The sequence below is a fragment of the Cucurbita pepo genome, chromosome 5 (genome assembly GCF_057944985.1).
Source record: "Cucurbita pepo subsp. pepo isolate OVF chromosome 5, ASM5794498v1, whole genome shotgun sequence".
NCBI lineage: Eukaryota > Viridiplantae > Streptophyta > Magnoliopsida > Cucurbitales > Cucurbitaceae > Cucurbita > Cucurbita pepo.
Genome location: NC_141802.1, coordinates 14016126 through 14042075, shown reverse-complemented (window position 1 = coordinate 14042075; position 25950 = coordinate 14016126). Strand labels below are relative to the sequence as shown.

Below are 25950 nucleotides of genomic sequence, written 5' to 3'. Positions count from 1 at the left end.
GAAAAAGGAGGGGTTTTTCTTAAAATAAGAACACGACAAACCAAATTTAGAACATCACGATATTGACTCTCTACATTTATTTTTGTTTTTTTTAAGGTTACATTAACATAAATTCTTACAAAAGATGGCTGCTTGAAGATGAACTGATAGCTGATAAATCCGTCCATGAATTTTGATGATCACATCCCCAAAAGTGGCTGTTTTGATCCGCTGGTCGTAAGAAGTTCGATAAAATTCCTTGTTCTTGTTCTTGTTCTTTGTTTTTCATTGGAATCCTAAAAAAGGGTGTCGAATTCTGAACTTGTTGGTGGCAACCAAAGTTGTCGACTTCGGTTTGAAGGTTTTGTGGGTAAGCAGTGGCGGGAGTCGGTGGTTCGAGTCCGGCGATGATGAACGGCAGTTGTTGCTGAGAACGCTGCCATTGCTCCAATTCCCTGCCGGAATTTATGTTTCCGATGTGAATTCCGGCGAAGTTTAGGGCTGAGTTGTTTGCTCCAAAGCGAGAGAGAGATGGAATTGAAGGTAATTGAAAAGATTGTGATGGGAAATGGCTCTCAACTGTTCTTGAATTTCCTTAAATAAATAATTCAAAAACATTTTTTTTATTCAAAATTCAAAAAATTTAAATCAAAAGAGATGAATTTGACACTTACCCATTTCAATTTGAGTAGCAATTGGAGACTTAGATCGGTTAGATTTCTTCTTCTTCTTCTTGTTCTTACGAAACCCTCCACCGACGGGCACATTTCTAAGAGCGCCGCCGCGGGTCCAGTACCGCCGGCAGGTTTTACAAAAGTGTCTCGGCTGAGTAAGGCTGTAATTATTGAAATAACAGAATTTGGTGTTTGTAGAATCACAACGTGGGCATTTTAGTGCCATCTCCGGCTGCGGTACCATCGCCAACCGTGCTCGGTACGCCATAGAACCCGGTCGGGCTCCGCTGCCACGAGCCGCCGTTGGCTGAGGAGGCAGCATGAACGCCGGAAGTTGATGCTGATCATTTCCTTGTGGCTGATTTGACTGATTCATGAATAGAAATCCAAAAAAAAAAAAACCAAACCCATTAAGCAAATTGATCACTAAACTCTGAATTGAACCCGAAAAACAGAAGAACACGAAAGACTCGAAAGAATTGAAAGGTTACCGGTGGCCAATTCGGCATATCGACGAAGATTGGAAGAGAAGAATGAGCCATTTTCAATGAAAAAGAATGGATCTTTGAGAGCTAAAGGGAAGAGGAAAAAGGAAATTAAAGGCAAAGGCAAGAGGGGGAAGAGGGGAAACCCTTTAATCTCTCACAATTTTCTTTTGATATCTTTTTGTTTTTATTGTGAAGAAAAAAAAATTAGGGTTTATGATCGGAGGAAATTTCGTGAAAGTGCAGTGAAGATACATATTAGTAGTGATTCTCGAATGATTCGTGTAGAATTTAACTTAGATTACGTCACTGGTTGATAACAATCCCACTTGAAGCATGGTAGATATAGCTGGCTCAACTTAATTCGAGACACGTATGAGTAAAAAGATCCTTAAAAAAAGTTGTTTTTATCTATGACGGTCTTGACCTAATTTAGATATATAATGATAGATACTAAGTGGGGTCAGCTTACAAAACCTAAACGGTAACATTTTATCCTACTTTCATAGGTAAACACTAATTATTGATTGTCACTTTTTTTTAATTATATAGGGCATGAGAAAATTTAGAGATGTCCTGTTTTAATTAATGGATAAGCACATAAATAAAAAATGTTATATATACACAGTAGTTCAAGTCCACCACTAACAGATATTTTGTCCTTTTCAGGGGTTTTCTTTTGGGCTTCCCTTAAAGTTTATAAAATGTATTGGCTAAGGAAAGGTTTCTATACCCTGATAAACAATATTTCGTTCCTTTCTCCGACCGATGTGAGATCTCACAATCCACCTCATTCGAGACGCAACGTCCTCACTGATACTCGTTCACTTCTCCACTCGATGTGGGATTATATATATATATACTTTAAGAATTGAAAAATAAAAATAAATAAATAAATAAATGTGGGGCTTATTTGTCTTGTAGCTGTCTTTTAGACCCATTACAAAATGTCACTTTAAAATTGTGGATGGCAGATGCTTTGGTTCCTACCTCAATTAATTTCATCAAGAATAATTGCACCCAAGATTATCCATCTTTTTCAACTTTTTTTATTTTTTATTTTAATAATAATAAATAAATTTACTTATAATATATATATATATATATATATATAGACCATATCCAATTTGGGTAGGTAGTTGAGAGAAAAAAAAATTGCTTTTTATGGTCCAAACATTTAGAATGTGTTGGATACAATTTGTTCAATTATTTGTCTGTTTCTTAAGAAAGAAGGGGAAAAAAAAAGCGTTTTTTCAACGAAACGAGAGAGAAGAAAAAAAACCCTAGCTTCGTAGGGAGCATGAGCATGTAGCTGCCTCTACAAAAGATCTCGGGATGACATGATTCGGAGAATCGAGAAAAGAAAACGAGACAAAGTAGGTCCTTACCCATCAATCATTTATATGTAATAAATTCAACTCACCAGCAGTTTTCATGGAACTAATGAACATGGTGTTTAAGAAATTCTTAGACACTTTTGTCATAGTGTTCATCGACGACATTCTGGTATACTCTAAGTCAGAGGCAGATCATGAAATACACCTAAGAAAAGTCTTGACAATACTGAGAGTCCAGCAGTTGTATGTCAAGTTCTCTAAGTGTGAGTTTTGGTTGTCTGAAGTTGGATTTCTGGGTCACGTGGTGTCAAGCAAGGGGATTACAGTGGACCCAGCTAAGATAGAAGCAGTGATGAGGTGGCCACAGCCGACCACAGTCACAGAGGTGAGGAGTTTTCTAGGGCTAGTTGGATATTACAGAAGATTCGTTCAGGACTTCTCCAAAATTTCCTCGGCGCTAACACAATTAACCAAGAAGGGCAAGCCCTTTGCTTAGACTCTAGCATGTGAACAGAGTTTCCAGGAACTCAAGAAGATAAACAAAAAGTCTTTCACAATGATACGATGAAATATGTGTAGATTTATTATGTTTGTACGTTACTACGTGTATTTTCACCTGACACGACTCTGTTGTGTGGACCGTAAAGGAAAAGGACAACTTTCCTCGCTCTTACCATTACGATTACTAGCATCATCAACGTAATTTCATGGTAGGGGTGGGGCGGAGCGGGGCCTATTGGGTTCACTTGCTTCATCCTTGAATAAAAGTATCGATAATAATATAGTTATACGAACGAAAGTAAGAGAGAGAAAGAATAAGTTTTGGTTCATCACGTAATGCATGGGGGTAGGGATGAGGTACGAAATAAAAAAAGCGTAGTGGCTCAGTGCGGTCCATCTTTCATGTTTTCTTTGACCATCCCACCAACACACTCAAATCTCGTTGGGTCCGTATGATTTTAAAAGTTATCGTTTTTATTTGTATGATTGGAGTTTAGTTTCATTTTTTTAATCGATCGCATATATCGTAAGACAATTTAACGTCATAGTTAATCATATAAAAATTAACTAAAAATTGCTTCGATCACGACATTAATCAGGGAAGAAGACCCAAATCATAGACGTTTTGACCACAAAATTATTTTTCTAAGATAGTTGTGGCTATCCGAACCTTTGCAACCACTGACCATACCTCGACAGAAATAGACATGGGGCGAGCTGGCTGGAATTGAACAAATTTCATGAGGAGCACGGGAACCCAAAGTTCATGAATTTTCTAAGAGATTCGTGAGGATTTGAACAAATTTCATGAGGAACACGAGAACCCAAAGTTCATGAATTTTCTAAGAGATTCATGAGGATTTTCATTGATGGAATTTTCTTACTGTAATAGTTATCAAAAGCCTATACAGACACTCTGAATTTTTACAATGATACCCTTATATTCAAATACTGTCTTAACTTGTTCGTGATGGTAGCTACTTACAAATTTTAGGAGTGCTCATGACCTCGATTTATAATTATACGTCATTTTACTATAAATGAATAATTAAATAAAATATATTTGTAAGTAATTTTAATAAATCCAAAATCAAATGGTAACTGTGGTAAAAAAAGGATGAATTTAAAATTAGAAGAAAAAAATATGGGCCCGATGTTTCCTTATGGCCCATTTATCTCAACTCAGTCCATTTTGGGAGGCTGATCCAATTCTCTATTGGGCTTGAGCCCAAAAACTTCTCTAAAACATGGGCCGTTTTCGTGGACCGACAGGCAACCGGCGGAGCCCAGTTTTGTTCATGAAACCTTCGATTCATCGTACGATGGTTGCTTTAATAATTGTAAATCATGGCTGTGTTTCATTGTCATGATGTTGTGTTCCTATTTATCACATAATTAGATTCACACGTTTTTCCTTTTTCAAATCTATATTTTTTAAAAATAATGAGACTCTCAAAAATTTTAGTTGTGTCCGAAAATAAAAGTTTTTTTAGATCTAATCTAAAAAAAAAGTTTTTATTAAATAATGAACCGACCCGTTTGATTTCTTCAATTTTTTATTTTTAAATAAAAAAAATAAACATGTAAAACATCTGATTGATTTATTTTCAAATATTCAAATAAGATTTACCCTCTACAGCGAGAAATACTAACTCCAAGAGATTTTGGGGAAACCTAAAGCAAAGCCATGAGAGCTTATGTTCAAAGTGGACAATATCATACCATTGTAGAGAGTCGTCTAACAAAATTTAAAAAAAAAATCAAATTTTTTGAACTATCTTACAAAAAGAATCTTTATAGATAAGAAAGTATATGATACGTTTTTAAACTGTCGTATCGAGTATTTTTATAAGTTCAACGACCCATTAAATACAAAATTAAAAGTTAAACGAATTTATTATTATTATTATTATTATTAATTGTTAATGTGTTAGCTTGATCTTAAAACATGAATATGGGAATAAGATAATGATAAATATTATATAAAATAAATAATAATAATAATAATAATAATAATAATAATAATAATAATAATAAAAAAAAAAAAAAAAAAAAAAAGAGGGAGGAGTTAGGATTCGAACTTGAAAAGGGGGATGGAATAATAATGGAAATGGGGTCAGCCCAATGAACCAATTAATTGACCCTTTACAATGGACCACCTTAAACTGGGCCCCACTCTTTGTTCCAACATGTAACCATGTTCTGTCTCGGTCTCCCCTTCTTTATTGTTATTATTATTATTATTATTTATTTATTTATTTATTATTATTATTATTATTATTGGCCTTTTCAATCAAATAACCCACAGAGACAGCTAACTCAGTGCCCTTCGTTTCAACGCTTCCACAATAACATTCTTTCTCTATTTTAATTACTTTATTTTTTAAAATATATATTATTATTATTATTATTATTATTTTTGGGTCCAAATATCTTTTAAATTGCAACATTTATTGTCAAAAGGATTCTGTTGGTAAACAATCCCATTCTTTTTATTATTATTCTTTTTTTTTTTCTTTAGTCTAATCACTCTATTCTTTTATTATTTTTGTTTCCACATTTTTTAATTTTTTATTTATCCATTAAATTAAATTTAAATTACTTCGATGGAATTAAAGTTGGTTGATTGAATATTGCTAAATTTATTGATGGTCGAGGTGAAATTTCAGCTTTTGATTCTTGGTTAGTTGAATTTCCCGCTTTTGGTATTATTTCAAGATGTTTTGTATATGAGCTTCTTCAAATAGGACTTATTGCTATTGATTTGATGATTTTATATTGGATGTGGTCAGCGAGGATTAATTAATGGGGATAGGTAGACCGGTAAAACTGTTGTAGCCATAGATACGATTCTCAATCAATGAGGGTAAAATGTAATATAAAGGTAATTACACTTGTTTGAGATTCGAACGGCTCTACGAGCAAAATCAATTATGTCTAACTTGAATGATTCTAAACATACATAAAATTATAAAGAAACTTAATTATTTCTCACTTATTAACCTTTTTATTTTTAAATTTATAGACTAAATAGACATAGCCTCGTTTGTAATTCAATATAATATTATTTTATTTAAAAACCACTCTACATTATCTTATTGTTAGGGAAAAAAATCAATTATATTTCTAAAATTTTGGGTTTTATTAACATAAATCTTTTTTATATTTATATTTATATTTTTCTAAAATATATTTACCAATTTGCCCACATAAAAATCAATATTTTTTTAGAACCTAATCAATAGTATAAATTAAATTGATATATATTAAGTTTAGGAGTAGAAATTGATTTTTCTCTTATTTTATTGTGACAGTTTTTCAAAAAGTTTCAAATTGCAACGTTATTTATGGTAAAGAAAGATACATGTTTGTTTTTTTTTTCTTTCCCTCAGTTAAAACGGTCTCTGTCCTTTTTTTAACTGTTTGTCATTCAATTTTGAGTTTCATATACGCCAAAATGACTGATGTTTACATTAATTGTGAAGTTTTCATTTACCACGTCAGCATTTTATGTTTTATATTATTTTCAAACAATTAATTTTTTTATATTTAGTAATTAAAACAATTGTTAAAATTCAATACAATTTATTAAAAGATTAGTGGAATTTCTTGCATAGATATTGATAAAGTGATGATAATGAGATGTGTTTATATGTTAAAATAATAAAAATTGACGATAAAATTTTAAATACGATAATTATTTTCTCATCATTTTTTCTATTACAAGTATCGTATTTCTTTTTCTAAAAAAAAAAAATTATCAAATTTATTTGAAAACCACATTAATTTTAATTTTCAAAATTGTTTTTAAACAACATAGTTAAAAAACGTAGTTAAGAAATAAACAAAAATTAATAATGATAAGCTTGCTTTTTAAAAACTAAAAATTAAATGATTATTAAATGATTTATCCATTAGTTCAAGGATTGGAATTAAATTCAAAATTTATTATGTTAGAATTTAATTCTATGAAAATGAAAGTTCAATATTTTTTATTTTTTTATTTTTAGTTTGAAAATGAAAGAAGATTCTGATTTCATGTGTGAACAACAATAATGAGAGAAATTAAAGAAATAGATTTTATTATTTCAGGAAAATAACGGGTTTAAATTGTAATTTAACAATGAATGCAAGAGTTCTCTCACTACAAAAACTGGGGGGAATTTAAAGCTAGGAAAGAACAAGAGTGAAATTACCAAAAAGGACAAGCCTTTCAAAATTACAATTAATTCACTAAATTTCATCAACATTATCTTGGGTGTTGAACAAAACAATGCAATAATAATTGGGTTTTGTCGATATTCGAAAGAGTGTCAGATTTCCAAAATTTCAACAATTAATTCACTAAATTTCAATCAAACCTGTGAAGAACTTGAAGAACTTGAAGAACTTGAAAGGAACGATCAAATTCAATCATAAAGACCTATGTAATGAAAACATGATCAAATCTACGGCCTGAAGGAGGAGAAGAAGCTAAAGGAAGAATCTGTGAAGAACTTGAAGAATGAATCTGTGAAGAACTTGAAGAATACTGTGAGACATAATGATTTTGAAGCTCTTTCTCTTTTGTACAACAAACCTCATCATCTTCTTCGTCTTCAGCTGCAGCTATGGGGTTGGAAATGGCTGGAGTTTCAGGATTTTGAATCGACCCACCATTTTTACAAGCTTTTTTCTGAGATTCTTCCATCAATCTTCTGTACAGTTTCTCTTCTGCTTCCCTTAAGAATCTAAATTTTGGGGGAGGTGAAGATATGAGCCTGTTTAAATCGAAATCTGTTGATGATTCAAAGAGTGGGTTTATATTGAATCCATGGTGTTTGAAAGAACTCAAGGGAGAGGGTGGATTGAATGGAGGAGAAGGCAAGGGAGTGAGAAATGGAGTATCAAGAGCTAAGATAAGATCACTTAAGCTTCTTGTTCTTGATCCCTTTCTGCTTCGATCTTCTGATTCTAAATCTTCTTTGGTTTCCTCTTTAATGGTGAAGAGAAATCTTGGAGGGCCTGCAAGATTATGCAGCCTCATCAGCTCTAACTCCACTCCATCTTCTCCTCCAGATGATTTCAACAACAAATCCTTGCTAGAACCGATTTCAATGTCGGGTTCTTGGTTTCTAATTTCTGGATTTCTTAGGGAATTGTTGGCTTGAATTGAAGAAGAAGAAGAGGAACTCCTTCTCCAGCAAATTAGATGGAAGAACTCCTTAGCATAACTGGTGAATTCATCTTCAACCTCTGAGTTAAAGCTTCTCTTCTTCCACCATAACAGATAGTAAAGCTCGGCAACAAGAGCAAACAGAAGGCACCCGAAAACCAAACTCAATCCGATTCCTAATCCACTGAAAGAAATCATATCCCCTAAATTGGGAAGAATCTCATATCGCCGCCATTAACAATCAAAACCTTAAATCCAATCTCTCAAAAAGGAAATGGAACTCCACAATCTAAAACCTCATAAGAACAGGACAAGAAATCGACGAAATCCCTAAATTCAGCGCAATAATAACCAAATAGCCTCAAGAACAGTGAACAGAACAGAACAGAACAAAAGAACGCTTCAGTGTAATGGAAGGAGGAGGTAGATTCAGATTGTTGCCTGAAACATACGCAATCGCAATTCCAGAAATGTTCCTGAGAGAGAATAACGCGTAATGAAAAGAACTCCCAAGCTTTCCAAAAGAGAAATGGAACTCCACAATCTAAAACCTCATAAAAACAGGACAAGAAATCGACGAAACCCTCAAATTCAGCAAAATAATCACCAAATAGTCTCAAGAACAGTGAACAGAACAAAAGAACACTTCAGAACGTGTAATGAAAAGAGGAGTAAGTTCAGATTATCGCCTGAAACATACGCAATAGCAATTCCAAAAATGTTCTTGAGAGAGAATAACGCGTAATGAAAAGAAACTCCCAAGCTTTCCAAAACAGAAATAGAACTCCACAATCTAAAACCTCATAAAAACATGACAAGAAATCGACGAAACCCTCAAATTCAGCGCAACAATAACCAAACAGCCTCAAGAACAGTAAACAAAACAGTACAGAACAAAACAACGCTTCAGAATCAGTAAGATTATTGCCTGAAACATACGCAAAAGCAATTCCAGAAATGTTCTTGAGAGAGAATAAGGCGTAATGAAAAGGAAGTTACCTTTAAAAAGCGGAACGAATGAAGGAGCAGGCACGATCAACAGATGCGAACAAAAATCCGATTCATATTAATTTCAGAAAGAAATCATCCAAAAGATGAAGAAGAAACGAAGCCCACAGAGATTAAACTAAGAGAATTAGGGGAATTTTGGAAGAGAGTGGAATGAAAGAGTAGTATGTGGGGGTTGCTTGGATGGCAGCTCACATGGGTGGGTTAGCCAAATGCGTGTAAACCAACTTTTATACTATTTTCCTTTTTTCCCCATTGATTGCCTTTGAATGCAACACAGGAGAATCCTCCTCCCTCCTCTTTTTCACCTTCCATAAATAATTTATTTTATTTAAAATTATTATATAACGTGTTTTTTTATTTTTAATTTTTAATTTTTATGTAAGGTATAAATTTATTTTATTTTATTTATTTAATCGCGTGTTACTTTATTCATTTTTATTTTTACACGAGATAACGATTATTAGAAGTAGACTAAATTATAAGTACTTAATTAATGTAATCCATTTGACGTTTCATAAATATTTTAAATGACACAAAAAATCGATTCAATTATTGACAATTTTACCCTCCATTTTTTATTCAACATTTTTAACGATTTTTATACCAAAAATATAATTTTAAAAATATTTATAAAAATTTAATGATTTTATTAAAACTAAAAAAAGTGGGAATATTTTTAAAACCATACATATATATATATTCACTCCCTCATGTGCTTCTATCCTGCGTGGAGCGAGTCTCCGTATGGTTAATTTCGCGTTAAATGAAAATATTTTTACTCATTTAAATTTTGAATCTCTGGTTATTTACAAATTTTAATGTCGATAATAACAAATTAAATCTAGTTCAAAAGCTCGTGTCGTATTTGACTTTTTTTTTTTTCTTAATTTGAACGAGTTAACCAACAAAAAGTTTCCCATGATTGCATAATTTCATATGTTGATTATTATTAGCATATTTTATAATTTTATAATAATTCGATTTTTCCTTTTTGGAAAATATAAAAATATATTGTAAATATAAGATGGACCAGGACATAATGGGCCGAATACTGTGATGGGCCTTGAATTACGCGAGTCTTAGCCCAATAATATGGACTATGAAATATTGGGCCCAATACCAAATGAGCCCATGGCCCATATGTTACATCACATTCACAGCCTTGGCTAATAAATGGAAAAGGGTAGAAAAGGGAAAAATGAAAATAAGCGCCGTCACCGCTAGTAAGCGCCGTCGTTGTTCTTTAACCTACTTCATAATAACTCCGTCGAAGTTAAGCGGTCTGATTAACGGACACCGTTATCGTTGTTGTTCTCCTCAAACTCTTCGTCACTTCTCTCTTTCTGGACTCCGGAGGGCTTTGGATTTGGAGGGGGAGATGAGCGTTGTTCTTGCGGTCTGTAAAAGGGCTCTGTAATTCTCCGCAATTGGATATCCATCGCGAAATTCGAATCTCTTTTGATTGCCCTAATTTCTCTAATACTAATTGTAAGTTGTTTCGTTTCTTTGTTCTATATTTCTCGGAATTATTGGCGTACACAAATCTTGGATAGGTTCGCTTTCTTTTTGTTTTTGGAACTCTGCTGTATGCGAATTTATTGTTTATATCCATCTAGGGTTTTTTTTTTCGTCTTGATTATTGTGTTATTCTGGGATTTTTTTTTTCCCAATCGTTTTCGTGGGTTTTGTTTGGGAGTTTCAATTTTGATTGTTGAAGTAGACGATGATTTTGAATGTTGAGGTGAAATTTGGTGGTGAAAATTGTTGATTGTTGTTGAGTATGGGGTTTGATTTTATCTGGGAAGCTGGATTTGTCTGGATGTGTTAGGAGGTGGTAGTTTCTTCCTATTGGAACTGTGAGTAAATAAGGACTGATTCTGGGTTGAGCGCTGAAAGGACATGGGAGAGGATTTGTTAACGAGTTTGTCTATGGAAAATCATCACCCATCTACACTATTGTCAATGGATTCAAGTTCTATGTCTCATGAAGAACTTGAGCGAGAGTTGAATCGACCTGTTGTTCTTTCCCGACCGCCCGATATCAATCTTCCGCTTTCAGCCGAGTGCAGTCCTCCTCCACAGCCCTGGAATTCAGACCCTTTTGACATGTTGGATGTTAGTCTGGGAACCCAAATTAATGAAACTGATGCTCTTCTTAATCTGCCTAAGACTGGACGTAAGTTCTCAAAGAGACTAGACAGTGTGTGGGGTGCCTGGTTTTTCTTTACTTATTATTTTAAGCCAGTGTTGAATGAGAAATCGAAGTGCAAAATCGTTCGGGACAGTAATGGGGTTTCTGGGTTTGACAAGTCTGATCTAGACCTTGAGTGGTTCATGGTTCAACATGATATGGAGAATATATATATGTGGGTTTTTAAGGAAAGGCCAGAGAATGCACTTGGAAAAATGCAGCTCAGGAGTTATATGAATGGACATTCTCGGCAAGGTGAACGCACTTTCCCTTATAGCGTTGACAGGGGGTTTGTTCGGTCTCACAAGATGCAGCGAAAGCATTACAGGGGCTTGTCGAATCCTCAATGTGTGCATGGCATCGATTTACTTCCGTCGCCTAATCTCAAAGGTCTTGACGAGGAGGAGCAGAAAAGATGGATAGAACTTACAGGGAGGGATCTTAACTTCTCTATCCCACCAGAAGCAAGTGAGTTTTGTTCGTGGAGGAACCTTCCCAGCACAGAATTTGAGCTGGAAAGACCCCTTCCTCCCTTGAAGACCAACTCGCATCCTCCTCCGAGAAAATTGTTAAATGGGGCTAGTCTTAACCTGTCAACCCGACCAACAAACCATGTAAATGGTGGAGGGATGGATCTGTCACCGAAAGGCAACAAGCGGAAGAAGGATTTGTTTCTTCATGGGAATGATGAAGACTGTTGTTTGCTCATTAGCCAACATAATGAGAGAGTTCAGGATATAGAAATCCATCCAGTTGAACCTCCATGGTTAAATGATTTCAGTGGGGCAATGAGGAACGTTTACGGTCCTGTTACAGCTGCAAAAACGATCTACGAGGACGAGCAAGGATACCTAATAATCGTCAGCTTGCCTTTAGCTGATCTAAAACGAGTTAAAGTGACTTGGTGGAACAACCTCACTCATGGGGTTGTAAAGATAACATCAGTGAGCACAGGATGCATGCCCTTTGTGAAAAGAAACGACAGAACATTCAAGCTCACCGATCCATCACCTGAGCACTGCCCTCCGGGAGAGTTCATAAGGGAAATTCCGTTACCAACCAGGATCCCGGACGATGCAAAGCTAGAAGCATATGGAGATGAGACAGGTACTGGTCTAGAGATAATGGTGCCTAAACATCGCGTTGGTCCAGAAGAACATGAAGTTCGTGTCTGCCTTCGCCCTCATCTCGGAGCAAACGAGCTGGTGTTATCTTGAAGGAGGCACCGATCGGAGGGATATAAAGGGTGTTTTTCGGTGTGATTTCGCAAGGGCGTAGCAAAAGAACTGCTGGTGTTTATGAAATTAAAAGGGGAAATATGTTTTAATCTATTTTTTTCCTTTGATCTTAAATACCATCTTCTACTGCCCAAGTTTATCTGATTGGAACATTATGGTTTCTTTCAGAATGGCGGCGGGCACACAGTTGTTGCTGAGAAATGTTTGTGCTGTTCATCATGAATAGATAACACCTTACACCAAGCTTAGCTTAACTGCCAGATTTAATCTTATTTATACAATAAGATTGTAAATGCATTGATTTGGATTAACTGCTACTTGATCATCATGTTTCCCTTTCTTTTTGAACCAATAATACATATTAGCTTCATCTCCTGAAACTAGCTTTGTTTTGGTTCTATGTGTTCTTAGCTACCCTTGCTTCCTTGATTGATTATTCGGGTCTGATTCTCGCATTTCGCTGTTTTTTAATCAGATTGAAAGTGCGATTAGAACATGTTATGATGTTTATAGAACCGATTATTGATGTACGTTAATGAAAAGTTGAGGAGATTGAAGAAGATGAGTATGTAAATTCGGTTCTGTTCCCTGCCTCCTCCACCCCAACGACCCAACATTAACTTCCTCGGCTCCGACGTTCGCGTTCCCAGCCGAGACTAATCGTAATCTGCACCATCTTCATCAAACGCCTCTCCCATAAGAGCTGCTGCTTCCTGTGAACGTTAGAGACAGCATTCTTTAGGTTCAATGTTTTGAAGGTTTTTTCTCTTTCTAATAAGTTTGAAATTAGTATGAAATTTAAAAAATAATGGTGGATTTTTTAAATAATAAAAATTTTAAAACGAATATGTCAATTAGCCATATTTCAAATTCTTCTTATAACTAAAAGATGTTCACGAGTTCCGAGTCCTTCTTCTCCGGTCCTAGTTTTATTCTTCATCTCTGCAAAATTATCCCTACATATTCAGGATTTATTCCTCCCTTTCCTGTTTTTATTCTTCATTCCTACCAAATTGATTATGTAAGAATTTTTCTTCAACGCGAGTAAATAGTTGTGGACGAGGAAACATAGTAATGACAAGGAACACATTTTTGTTATTCTACTAATAGTTGTACCTGCACCTGCCGAAACTTGGCTGAAGAAGAACTACGGGGCGTAAAACAAAAAAAAAATATGCCGATTCGGGTTGGATATACTATATTTAATTTATAATGGAACCCATAATTTTCATTTTTTATTAGAAATGCACAAAAAAGAATATATATATATGTTTACCAACTTAATTTCTAAAAAAAAATTAAAATTTAATATTATAACAATTTAACTTAAATATTAAAATCATTATCCAAAAAACTTTTAATGTTTTAATATATAAGTATAATATTTATAAGGGTTGATTGTGAAATTATGAGTTATTAGCCAAAATAAATAAATTATAACATATTGAAAATAAAAAGTTATTAGCCAAAATAAATAAATTATAACATATTGAAAATAAAAAGTTATTAGCCAAAATAAATAAATTATAACATATTGAAAATAAAAAGTTATTAGCCAAAATAAATAAATTATAACATATTGAAAATAAAAAGTTATTAGCCAAAATAAATAAATTATAACATATTGAAAATAAAAAGTTATTAGCCAAAATAAATAAATTATAATATATGAAATAAAAGTATTTTGAGTTATTAGCCAAAATAAATAAATAAATATATACATATTTGTAACAGAAAAATAGAAATTTACTCAATTTATCTAACGGTAAGTAATCTCTCACCGATCCATTCAAAGTAGATTCCACGAAATTCGAGTGTAAGTTTAAGTGAGAGTGTTAAAAGGTCAGTTAAAAAGGGCAATGAATGGAGCGTGTAAGAAGACAAGTGAGCTCACACCATCCTTTTGATTCTACAAATTAGCACCTTACGCCCGATCTCTTACCTTTTAGCCCCTTTCTCTACTGAACCCAACGGAAGAATAAGGCGCCTACAGCCCACGTCCTGACCTTTAACCCTCCCGCGTCTTCCTTCTTTCTCACTTCCCTCGTCGCCATTCCGTTCACACACCCGATCGAACACACAAATGCCGTTCTCCGCTTAGATACTACGCCGACACTTCGCCTCAAATCAACTCCTGGTACTATTTTCCTTAATTTCGTGTTTTCTTTGCATCAATTGTGATAATTGAATGATCCGGATGCTTTGCTGAACGAATAATGATGATTTTTGTTTGCAAACGATGCTTGTGTTGTTGGCGATTAATTTTCCGATTCGGAGATGTAAACGTTTGAGGTTGTATTGTTTATGTGTGGTTTCAGTTTGTTCGTGTGCGGAAATAGGTTTATGCGTGGTTTCTGTTTGCTCTTTGAAATCCACGTTTTGTTTTTTTGGATTCGATGTGTTGTATTTAATTCCTTTGTCTTTTTCTTCTTTAATTTAACGGTTTTAATGCATTTGATCGTCTCTTGGGGATAGGTTGACTTATGGTAATTTGATTTACGATTTTGCAGGTTGACAATACTCAGCAATCTTCATTTCTGAAATCTTTACAGTCTTGGCCTGTTCGTTGTTTTTGTATGGATGATGCATGAGGAAACTTTCTGTGGCTTTATCATCCTAAAAAAGTGCTTTGCGCAGTACTATGTATTTATTTATTTTGCGTAGGATCCCGGTAGTTTGTAGCAATTTTATTAAGGACAGACGATCATTCTCCCTCTTCAAGTTCTGCTGTTAGTAGAAGATCAGGTTGCAAATTCATAAGATTTTTCAATGGAGGACACGTTACCTAGTTCAGGATCAGGTATAGTTGGTGTTGGTGGAAGTAGAAAACCACGAGGATGCTCAATTGCCGTTTCTCACTCAAAAGCATATTCAAATAATGCTATACGGAGTGTAACTTCATTTAGACAGAGCAGAATTGTGAATGGTGCAGTTGGTCAGGTGACACTTTTCTTGCTCAAAGTTGCTGCGCTAGAGACAGTTAGAAGGTTCTCAAAGTTTAGGTGTCCTTTTGCTTGGCGAGGTCTTCAAGCTTTGCAGGTTCTTTGCTATCCACCATTTAAGTGGATTCAGAGATGGACTCCTTTCAGAGGTTTAGTCAAAGGCATGCAGGTCTGTTCTGTTAACTTGGTTAATTATGACTTTCACATCGTAATTTAGACGCAAGTCACCCATATGATCTAGTCTTTGATGAAATCTTCATTGGCCTTATCTGCTTATTATGGTTCTCACATTATTTTGTTGAGTGTAAGTTGTTGGTTTATGTTTACTTGTATGTGCAGCGTGTTTATTAAGCATGTTCCCTTTTATGTCTTGATAATGTCCATAACCTGCTCAATGGTAGTTAATTATGCAGACCCTATTCTGCATTGGACATGATAATGTGGAGTGCTTGCCTCAATTGGTTCATCTTAAATCATAATTTGAACGTGGAACGGGATGTTAAGCTAATTCCTGAAATATGCTAAAGCTTAGTTGCTCTTTAACTCAAAACCTTCATTTTCTTACCAATGTTACTTGTGCAAACATGTGCGCGATCTACATCCTTCAGTTGCTTTAGTCAAGATGGCAAGAATTGCAGATGCAGTCTCCTGAACTTTGGAAACCGATGATTCCTGTTCTTCCCATCTTAAATTCTTAATATGCTTTGTTTCTTCAGTGCATTATATATTACCTTTATTTTTCCAGATGTTGTCAAAGCCAATACTTGTACTATCAATAGCAACATCACTCCCTGATCAGACAGAGACAGAGACTGTGGGTGGTAACTCAGATGACATCAATGATTCCCCTTCATATTCTGAAATGATCTCAGAACTATCTTCTGAAAAATCTCCCACAGATGCAAGGTACTGTATTGAAATGGCACTAGAAGGCTTAACTTTTACGCTTTAGATCAAAATTCTGAAAGGACCTTTGTTATTTTTACTATAGTCTAGAAGTAGAATCAAGAAATAAAAAGTCAGTTGACATGTCCACATTTCGGTATTCAATGTATGTTATATATCTATATGGGATAGTTTAGTTCTTCCTCAACGTTAATGGCAGGTTGTTTACTTCCACGAAACATAAATGCTTAGGATATGTCAACCGATTTAATCACTGCCCCATCAATGGACAGCTATTTATTTATTTTTACTTCCAGTTACTGTTAAGCTAAAAGCTCGTAGCAGATTCCCATCTTCTTTTTATTTTTCAATGGGGGATAGACAACCCACACCTTTCTTCATTCTCCCTTATATGTATCAATGTTTTCTTCTACATTCTATTGACACTTTTTGGAAAATCAACCCTTGACATTTTCAATGTCGATATTAATATTCGATTGTAATTGTCTATTCACCATTTTCCAACATTTTGTGAATGTTCTCTCTATTTCAATGTTGATGATTTTTTAAAGAATCATTTGTTTAACTTCTGCTCGGACTTTTGGGTGTTTTCTGTAATCTCTGCACTCTATTAAATTTTAAATCGTTCACATAATTTGCAGGGCCTGTGATGAGGCTCCACAAAGTACTGAACCTGAAAGTTGGTTGGTTTCCCTTTCTAAAGAGCTGGAAAGTCAGGGTTTTAGTTTGCCAGAAAGGTAATTTCTAATTTGAATTGCTGTAGATCTTATAGCTGTTGTTGACTGAAGATGCAAGACTGAAAATTTAGCCTTAGGACTCTGTGAATATGATGAGACCTATGTTAATATTAACAACAGGTACCAAGTATTATTTAACTTAAAAGTTCTGTATACCTCCTATTAATTACTCTCAGTATCTCCTTTTTTATATGCCTGCTTGGTTTAACTTGACTGTGTGTGTTTATAGGTGGTTGTTATTGGTGGGATTGTGCATGAATTCATAGGCTTCCCTTTTTGCAGCTAATTACCACATTTTTATTTCATTCAGATTTAATGAAAATGAGCTTCAAAGATTCTATACAGCTGCAAATGGTGACTTTACATCTTTGTTATCTTCAATTAAGAAGACAATTCGCTGGAGAGAAAATTACAAAATACTTTCATCTTCAGAGCTTGATATGTGGTCACATATGGTCTATTGGCATGGATTTGATCTGACGGGCAGGCCTTGCCTCATCGTACGGCTTGGGCTGGCTTGCATGAGCTTGTCGTCTGAAGATAAACCCCGTTTTACCCAAGCCATCAGTATGTCTCTTAATTTTATCAATATTTAACTCCGACCGACTTCTTAGAAATCAACTTCTCCCTTTTTTACTCAATAGGAGCCGTTTGCTTAATTTTGAGGGTGAACTTTTTCTTGATTTTCCTAATTGTGACAAAAATTTTGAAGGTTTTAGGTGCTGATAGTGTGCATTTAATTTACCTATTTTCATTATTACTAAAGGTTGACAATATTGATCTTTTAATTTCTAACAAGAATCTTGATTATGATAAATTTTTGTGTGATCAATATCCAGATTGCTGGAAAGACTATTTCTGATTTTAACATTGTTTAGCATTAGGCATCACCCTTACATTGTTAATAAGATGATTTGCTTTCCTTGTTATGGTCGTTCTTTAGCGTGTTGACTGTATAATACGCTTTTTAATCGCAGTATCTCAGGTCGAACATGGGGTCGTTGAGTTAGTTGATGCAGAAAATTCCCAAATCACAGTCTTAGTGGATTGTGAAGGATTAACTCCCTTTAGAGTTCCCATGCAAATGATGAGATATTGTTCTTCCCTTCTGCAAGATCACTTCCCAAACCTTCTCGGCTGTTTGTTCGTCATTCGGCTTCCTCCCGTTGTTCGACTTCTTGCTCAAACTTTTATTCAAGTAAGATTATTCCTCCAGCTTTTGCACTTTGTTTCTCCTTGCTGATAATTTGATTATGAATCGAAGTATAATCTTCAGTTCTCCTTAACAAAGTATGGTTTATTTATACTAGATCTTGAAACCTGTTACCCGGAAAAAGTTGAAAATTGAGGGGGAGACTACATATGAAAAGGTTCTATCTGAGTACCTGCAAACACTGCCCAGATATCTTGGTGGTAAATGCTCCTGCACGAATTGTTCAAAAGTAGATTTCCACGATATACAGCGACTGGATACAAATGAGACGGTGAACAGAGAGTTGATTACTGAGGGAATTCATGGGGACGATTCGATCTTACGGTCTCAGATGTTTGAGTTCGAAAATCACTTACATGGAAACTTCGATCAGATGATAAGAACTGGAGTGATAAGCATCCTTATGATATGGGCTTTCTTTGCTGTTATTGTCAGTGCATATGATCCTGAATATCGAATCTTCTTCCCGTCGTCGTGATCGGAAAGGAAAGGACTGAGTCCGCCTGCTTCGTCTGTTGGGAGCTTGAATTTTATCTATAAATGATGCTAGTTCTGCATTTTGCAGATAGGAAAATGCATGGTATTATTCATGTTATTGTTAATAATAATATCTGGTATCAGTTTTAGTACGTGAATTTGTTTGTAGCAGACTAGCAGTATTGGACTTTCTAAGAAAGTGTTTTTACTCCGAATAATTTCAAGTAATTGAATCATAAGAGTGACGAAGTTGGCGTATTTTATAGTATAATGATGTGTATTTCGATTTCGGTTGTCAATCTAACCCATTTGAATTTTTTTTTTTTGTTGGTCTAAAAAAAATTATCGGTACGTGAGCTGGGATCAGAACGTCGTGAGACAGTTCGGTCCATATCCGGTGTGGGCGTTAGAGCAATATGAGGACCTTTCCCTAGTATGAGAGGATCGGGAAGGACGTAGCTCTAGTGTACCAGTTATTGTGCCCACGGTAAACGTTGGTTAGCAAAGTGCAGAGTGGATAACTGCTGAAAGCATCTAACTAGTAAGCCCACTCCAAGATGAGTGTTCTCCTATTCCGACTTTTCCGGTATCGAATAACTAGTAAGCCCACTCAAAGATGAGTGTTCTTCTATTCCGACTTTTCCAGAGCCTCCGATAGCACAGCCGAGACAGTGATGGATTCTCTGCCCTTGCGGGGATGGAGGAACACAACTCATATTCACCGATGGAAACATCTACCAAACCCTACTCATTTATGCATACGCTTTGTCTTTGTAAAATATTAAATTGATGTAATTATTAATTTAAGAATTTTAATTGTGAATAAAATTCTAAGGTAAAAGAGTAAAATTCTAAACGAAACAAAAAGTCTAAAATTGTAATTTCAAAATAGAAATTTTTAAAAAATGGGGGGTTTTTATTCCCCCATATTTTGGGCCCGGTTCGTGGAATTTGACCCTGCCCGCCAAAACAAAAATCACTTTACACGGCCAAAGCACAATCCACGAAGGTATCACGCGGATCGACATTCAAGACCGTCGATTGACTTAAAATCCTACGGACAACGCGCTTTCCAGACGAACCTCAAAAAGATTAGGCGCGGAATTCGCACTCCCATAAATTCCCCAAATCGCCACAGTTCGGCACCAAAATCAAAATCCGAAACCATCTCACTTGCAGTTCGTTCTTCAATCTTCAGTCGAAAAGATGTCTGGACGTGGAAAGGGAGGCAAGGGATTGGGAAAGGGAGGAGCAAAGCGTCACAGAAAGGTACTCAGAGATAACATTCAGGGCATTACCAAGCCTGCAATTCGCCGTTTGGCTCGTAGAGGAGGCGTCAAGCGTATCAGTGGATTGATCTATGAAGAAACCAGAGGTGTTTTGAAGATCTTCTTGGAGAATGTGATTCGCGATGCTGTGACCTACACCGAGCACGCCAGGAGGAAGACGGTGACCGCCATGGATGTGGTCTATGCCTTGAAAAGGCAAGGAAGAACTCTGTATGGCTTTGGAGGTTAGGTTTAGAGTTTAATTTCACGAATGATTGTATATCTAGGATTTAATTTCCTAGTCATTGAGATTTCTGTTAGTCTTTCTCTGAAGCTGTTCATCGCTGTTCATCGTTGTTCTGGCAATGAAATTCTAGTTCGTCGTGTGATTATTGTCTGACCACTAAAACTATGAACATGTATTACGCTTAGACCGAATCTTTAGATTGTTTGTTGAGAAGAATGAGTGTTGGAACATATTATTTGTAGGATGAACATGTTTAAATGAATGGTGGTGCGTTCTTGAGCTTAGAGATGAATACTAATTCCATTACGATAGATATCTCTTTTCTTTGGAGAGGTCTTCGAGCCTTGCCAGATTCTTCGCTACTATGCATGAATTCGGATATTTACTTCTTCAAATGTGTCAAAAGATTAGCAGCACCGTGCTGTTGATTTCTCAATCATCGATCATTTTATCATTAAACTAACTCAATTTGAAGAAATGGTGATGAAGTTTTGGTAGATCTTGCCCTAGCCTCCTGCACCTGCACATAATTATAAACATAAATTGTGTGAGTAATGTTAAATATCATCCCTAGCCCAATAAATTGTGTGCGTGAGTAATGTTAAATATCATCCTTAGCTCGACTCTAATGTTAAATATCATCCTTAGCCCAACAGGGTCGAGTCCAATAATTGTATGAGTCCATTGTATATTAGTAAATATTTTAGGAAAAATACTACATATATTTTAAGAAAAATAAATAAATAAACAATAAAAATAGTAGTATTTTACAGAGTGTTTTGTATTATCTTCTCGATTGGTGTTAATAAAAAGTGCGAAAGAAGTCCAAAAACAATAAAAATAGTAGTATTCTACAGAGTGTGTTGTATGATCTTGTCGATTGGTGAAGTCCAAAAACAATAAAAATAGTAATATCCTACAAAGTGTCTTGTATTCTCTTCTCGATTGGTGTTAATAAAGAGTGCGAAGGTTTCCCATAGAGAGTTCTGTTCAACACTATATTCCGTTTAGGTTTTTACTCGAGTAATATCACTTTGTATGTTAACTATATAATATTTGACATTATACTGGTAATCTTGAATTTTCCGTATAGTAGATAATGATAAATGGCTAATCAAAGACGAGCCCTCGTTGATATATATTAATTTCCTTAACAACTAATAGCAATGGCTAAATGTTTATTACATAGTAATATTGAAACATTATTAAACAATATTTGACACTAAATATTTTGCTTTGTTTAAAGAAATATATTAATTAATTAAATAACCATCTCTAATTACGATAAATAATATTGAATATTTGCATTATATTTATATTTCTTACTTATATATCGTTTTACATATTTTGTTTCGTGATAAAATTAATTTTTTGGGCGTATTAAATAATTAAGTAATTTTGGGCAGCAAATTTAAAATTCCCGCTGCCCGGTTCAGAAATTTCCCACTGCCCGCCAATCTCGAATCCGCATAGGTTTCACGCGGATCGCTCTTTTTTCAGCCGTCGATTTCACAAAGAATCCAACGGATGACGCGATTCTTCTCCGAATTTGAAAGCCAGTCCAGAATTGCGCTTTCATATTATAAATACCCTAAACCACTTTTCCGTAGTCAAACTCAGAATTTCGAATCTCTTACTGTTCGTTCTCCTTAATCGTTCGTGAAATGTCTGGACGCGGTAAGGGAGGCAAGGGCTTGGGAAAGGGAGGAGCAAAGCGTCACAGGAAGGTTTTGAGAGATAACATTCAGGGAATCACTAAGCCTGCTATTCGCCGTTTGGCTCGTAGAGGTGGCGTTAAGCGTATCAGTGGATTGATCTATGAAGAAACCAGAGGTGTTTTGAAGATCTTCCTTGAGAATGTGATTCGTGATGCTGTTACCTACACTGAGCATGCGAGGAGGAAGACTGTGACTGCTATGGATGTGGTTTATGCCTTGAAAAGGCAGGGGAGGACTTTGTATGGTTTCGGAGGTTAGGTTATGGCTTGATTTTAAGAATGATTGTATAGTATGTCTCAGAAATGCTAGTTATCTTTGGTTCTGCGAGTTGTTTTGCGTTGGAGAAGACACTGGTTTATTGTCAAATTATGCTTCTTATTTACTAATCGTTTGTCTCACTCCTTCATCTGTTTATCTGATTCGTCAACTAGAAAATTGAATCTGTAACCTGATCTTAAACGTCTCATCTTGTACAAGAAACTACAGATCGGTCTCGCCATCACACGTTTAATGTTTCCTTTACAATCGATAAATTTAAGGCATTATGACGTTAAATATAATTGTTGAACGAATGAACCAGCTACATCACGAAATTTTTGCAATGAGCAAGAACCGGTGTTCTTAGGCAACTGGAAACTTTATCTCTGGAGGTATCTTGTCAGTTTTAGAAATTTTCAAATCCAATAAGTAACATCAATCAATTGCATTGGTTGAACGTGTATCTTCTGAATGTAAGAGATTCTTGATAATTGCAATGCATGCCAATACGGAAATTCAAGGATAATTGTAGCCTCATATATTTCTGGATTCATGTGAAGTTCATCGGATTGAATTGCTCTATTACCACTAGATGACTATTTCTCCTTGACTCTCTAGTTAGATCAACTTCATATGCTCTAGGAATTTGCATGTGAACTCCTGGAAAAGAACATCTCTTACAGAACTTTGTTGGCATCAAGAAGAAACAATTTTTAGTTTCTTTGTTTCTGGCTGGTATGGATTTCAGGCATTATGCAATTCTGAGTTTAGAATTTGAAAAACTCTTCTGTTCATATCCAGTGATAGATGTACTTCATAAATTTGCTTATTCATCACTGTTGAAGCATTTATTTTGCTTTTGATCATGTGGGTATGTAGTAATTTAGTTAACGATTTTGCAGGTTGACAAGCCTATGGAGTTCCGGTTACTATCCTTATGATGCGTTTTGAAACACTCCATTTTTATAGATCGATCCAGAAGCTAGTAGCAACTTTGTTCAAAGTGAAGTGATGTTTGTTAGATGAACATGACTCTCCACAATGTTACGATATTGTCCACCTTGAACATAAGCTCTAGTGACTTTGCTTTGGGCTTCTCCAAAATGCCTCATTCCAATAGAGATAATATTCTTTGATTATAAATTCATGATCATTCCCTAAATTAGCCGACGTGGGACTTTCATCCAACACCTCCCCCTCGAACAAAGTACACCTCCCCTTAGTTGAGGCTCGACTCTATTTCTTTTGGAGTCTTCGTCCTTTTTTACTATGCCTTCGAGGAGCCTCGACTCCTTTTTCTTTTGGAATCCTTTGTTCGACATTTGAGGATTCTATTGACATGACTAAGTTTAGGGCATGACTCTTATGCCAAGTTAAATGAACATGACTCCACAATTATATGATAAGTTCTCATGGCTTTGTTTTGGGCTTCCCTAAAAGGCCTCGTTCCATAGAGATAGTATTCTTTGATTATAAACTATCATTCCCTAAATTAGCAGATGTGGGATTTTTATCCAACAATGTTAAGTCATTGTTTCTTTCAAATGTAACATTGTTTCTTTCAAATGGTGTTGCATGTGTAAGAGCAGCGTACAGATGTTCAAATTTTCTCAACGGGAGTCGCTTCTCCTAGTTCAGGGTCAGGTATGACTCTTGAAGTTGATGTTTGTTGTGTATATATATATATATTAAGTTGCTTCGTGGGTGCTTCTTGCTGCAAAGCAATTTGAAAGAATGTTATTCAGGATCCAATTTCTCTTAACCACAGTAGAAATGCTTTGTTGCAGTTTGATAATTCATATTTTTCGTGCTTCAAGTTGAATATGCTAGAGATTTGTTAGAACTCAGAAAGTTGAGAAAGTCTACTCTACTTAACATTTTTGTAAGCGAGACCTCAAGGCTTTGCAGGTTTTCTGCTATCCAGCATTGAAGTGGGTATAGAGGTGGGATTCTCTCAAGCGGTCAAGGGCATGCGTGCAGGTCTGTGATCTTTAACTTCTTGATTTATTGCCATCATTTGTTCCTGATTTTCATCTCAACTTAGTCCAGCTTAGTTTTTGTTAGAGACCTTATCCAGATCCTATCCTCAATGGGACATGACTCAGAATTAGACCATCTGACCGCCACCAGCCTGCCCAAAACAGAACTGCTGGGGATACTCATTTGAAATCTGACTCTGATAGCTTTCACTGTCAACTAAAGTACTGTGCAGTGCGCGGGCTCTCCCGATAATAACCGTACTGGCTCTCCCGATAATAACCTCTTTCGTTTCCTTATAATGGGAGGTTATTATTAGTATTATCAGGTCTGCAAATATTCCAGATTAATCCATCTTGAAATTAGTTGAAATGTGGAAGTGGAGATTTATGCCGGTCTGCATGGAATACAAAACTAGAATCTGTTTACTCAAGTTAGTCCTACTAGTATTGGCTGGAGAGAAGAACGAAACATTGTTTATAAAAATGTGGAAACCTCTTCCTAGTAGACGTGTTTTAAAACTGTGAGGCTTGATGGTGATAAGTAACGAGCCAAAGTGGATAATATCTACTACCAATAGATTGAGGTTGTTACAAATGGTATCAGAGCCAAACACTCAATGGTGTGCCAGTGAGGATGTGGTCATGCTTGTCTAGGGCATGTCGCCCATGGCCGCATACCCGTGACATGCTGAAACCTTTGCCTTGTACTTCTTTATTGCTCTCTTTTACCGCTTTCATGTGGTATTATTTCTTTCTTATTTTCTTTAAGAGTATGTGTAATGACCCGATTTATCATATAAGTAGCGGTCAAGGCTGTTACAAAAAAATAATGTGATTTATTTGGAAAAGAATGAAAATCATGCAAAACGATTATTTATTAGAAATCAAGTGCGGGGTACCCCTCTAAAAATTGAAAAAAAAAAAAAATAATGACGCCTAAAGTAGGAAACTTTAAACTCAAAAGGATGGGTTAAAAACATAGTTTAAATTAATAACAAAAGTGCGGAAACGTCTCTCCCACAAAATGAGACTATAAAACATAAAAATCCTTGAATTGACCCGTTACAAAAAAAAAAAAAAAAAAAAAAAATCTTTGAATTGTCTGACTTTGGCATCCTACTCATCACCTCCATGCCACAGCTTCGTAGGAACAGGACAAGATGGACAGGGTTAAAAACAGGACAAGATGGGTTAAAAACAGGACAAGATGACATGGTTAAAAACAGGACAAGATGGACAAGATATTGAAAAACAGGGTTAAAAACAGGACAAGATGACAGGGTTAAAAACAGGACAAGATATTGAAAAATCATTTTAAAAATATGATGGGTTAAAAACAGGACAGGGTTAAAAACAGGACAAGATGGTTAAAAACAGGATGGGTATAAAAATACTCAGTAAGGAACTCGCTATTGGGGTCAACATATCAATCGTCATAAAGAGATCAACCAAAACACGCAGCAGGTGATTATTGCCACCACAACATCAACGCCACCTTTACTCGTTAAAGTGGTTATTCCTAGTTGGTTACCCGAAACACACAGCGTGTAACCATTACCACAAGGACCTCACCTCCTTATTTCTTTCAATTGACTATCAACGGCTGGTTACCAGGAAACACACAGCGTGTAACC

The 25950-nt window shown here is 35.4% G+C and overlaps 6 protein-coding genes and 1 long non-coding RNA gene across 7 annotated transcripts; 5 read left to right on the top strand and 2 right to left on the bottom strand.

The window, feature by feature from the left end:
• LOC111794468 (dof zinc finger protein DOF3.6) lies at positions 1 to 1389 on the bottom strand. The gene is made up of 3 exons (XM_023676501.2): positions 1145 to 1389; positions 654 to 1020; positions 1 to 573 (listed from the first exon to the last, which is right to left on the bottom strand). Exons 1-3 carry the CDS (start codon positions 1193 to 1195, stop codon positions 116 to 118), a joined length of 876 nt encoding a protein of 291 aa, XP_023532269.2. The 5' UTR covers positions 1196 to 1389; the 3' UTR covers positions 1 to 115.
• Positions 1390 to 7168: 5779 nt separating this feature from the next.
• On the bottom strand, positions 7169 to 9409 carry LOC111794467 (uncharacterized). The gene is made up of 2 exons (XM_023676500.2): positions 9131 to 9409; positions 7169 to 8607 (listed from the first exon to the last, which is right to left on the bottom strand). Exon 2 carries the CDS (start codon positions 8327 to 8329, stop codon positions 7400 to 7402), a length of 930 nt encoding a protein of 309 aa, XP_023532268.2. The 5' UTR covers positions 8330 to 8607; positions 9131 to 9409; the 3' UTR covers positions 7169 to 7399.
• An 802-nt stretch (positions 9410 to 10211) lies between these two features.
• Positions 10212 to 12971, top strand: LOC111794532 (uncharacterized). Its single transcript, XR_002815106.2, has 2 exons — positions 10212 to 10630; positions 12740 to 12971. It is a non-coding gene; the product is annotated as an uncharacterized LOC111794532 (long non-coding RNA).
• Positions 10628 to 12971, top strand: LOC111794433 (uncharacterized). Its single transcript, XM_023676446.2, has one exon. The coding sequence runs from the start codon at positions 11042 to 11044 to the stop codon at positions 12548 to 12550; it is 1509 nt and encodes a 502-aa protein (XP_023532214.2). The 5' UTR covers positions 10628 to 11041; the 3' UTR covers positions 12551 to 12971.
• Positions 12972 to 14449: 1478 nt separating this feature from the next.
• On the top strand, positions 14450 to 19117 carry LOC111794437 (uncharacterized). The gene is made up of 7 exons (XM_023676452.2): positions 14450 to 14708; positions 15082 to 15682; positions 16259 to 16419; positions 17061 to 17156; positions 17467 to 17723; positions 18134 to 18354; positions 18467 to 19117. Exons 2-7 carry the CDS (start codon positions 15341 to 15343, stop codon positions 18845 to 18847), a joined length of 1458 nt encoding a protein of 485 aa, XP_023532220.2. The 5' UTR covers positions 14450 to 14708; positions 15082 to 15340; the 3' UTR covers positions 18848 to 19117.
• An 860-nt stretch (positions 19118 to 19977) lies between these two features.
• On the top strand, positions 19978 to 20645 carry LOC111794520 (histone H4). The gene has a single exon (XM_023676564.2). The coding sequence runs from the start codon at positions 20053 to 20055 to the stop codon at positions 20362 to 20364; it is 312 nt and encodes a 103-aa protein (XP_023532332.1). The 5' UTR covers positions 19978 to 20052; the 3' UTR covers positions 20365 to 20645.
• A 1321-nt stretch (positions 20646 to 21966) lies between these two features.
• Positions 21967 to 23391, top strand: LOC111794518 (histone H4). Its single transcript, XM_023676562.2, has 2 exons — positions 21967 to 22332; positions 23240 to 23391. The coding sequence occupies exons 1-2, from the start codon at positions 22026 to 22028 to the stop codon at positions 23242 to 23244; spliced, it is 312 nt and encodes a 103-aa protein (XP_023532330.1). The 5' UTR covers positions 21967 to 22025; the 3' UTR covers positions 23245 to 23391.
• The last annotated feature ends 2559 nt before the right edge of the window (positions 23392 to 25950 follow it).

What these genes read in the sequence shown, in the direction of transcription:
- LOC111794467 (XM_023676500.2), bottom strand. Translation starts at nt 8,329, where the DNA reads ATGATTTCTTTCAGTGGATTAGGAATCGGATTGAGTTTGGTTTTCGGG.
- LOC111794520 (XM_023676564.2), top strand. Translation starts at nt 20,053, where the DNA reads ATGTCTGGACGTGGAAAGGGAGGCAAGGGATTGGGAAAGGGAGGAGCA.
- LOC111794518 (XM_023676562.2), top strand. Translation starts at nt 22,026, where the DNA reads ATGTCTGGACGCGGTAAGGGAGGCAAGGGCTTGGGAAAGGGAGGAGCA.
- LOC111794437 (XM_023676452.2), top strand. Translation starts at nt 15,341, where the DNA reads ATGGAGGACACGTTACCTAGTTCAGGATCAGGTATAGTTGGTGTTGGT. An exon ending in AAATCTCCCACAGATGCAAG is followed by an intron (nt 16,420 to 17,060) that starts GTACTGTATTGA and finishes CATAATTTGCAG; the next exon opens with GGCCTGTGATGAGGCTCCAC. An exon ending in TTGCTCAAACTTTTATTCAA is followed by an intron (nt 18,355 to 18,466) that starts GTAAGATTATTC and finishes TATTTATACTAG; the next exon opens with ATCTTGAAACCTGTTACCCG.
- LOC111794468 (XM_023676501.2), bottom strand. Translation starts at nt 1,195, where the DNA reads ATGGCTCATTCTTCTCTTCCAATCTTCGTCGATATGCCGAATTGGCCA. An exon ending in ATATGCCGAATTGGCCACCG is followed by an intron (nt 1,021 to 1,144) that starts GTAACCTTTCAA and finishes TTCATGAATCAG; the next exon opens with TCAAATCAGCCACAAGGAAA. An exon ending in TGCTACTCAAATTGAAATGG is followed by an intron (nt 574 to 653) that starts GTAAGTGTCAAA and finishes TATTTATTTAAG; the next exon opens with GAAATTCAAGAACAGTTGAG.
- LOC111794433 (XM_023676446.2), top strand. Translation starts at nt 11,042, where the DNA reads ATGGGAGAGGATTTGTTAACGAGTTTGTCTATGGAAAATCATCACCCA.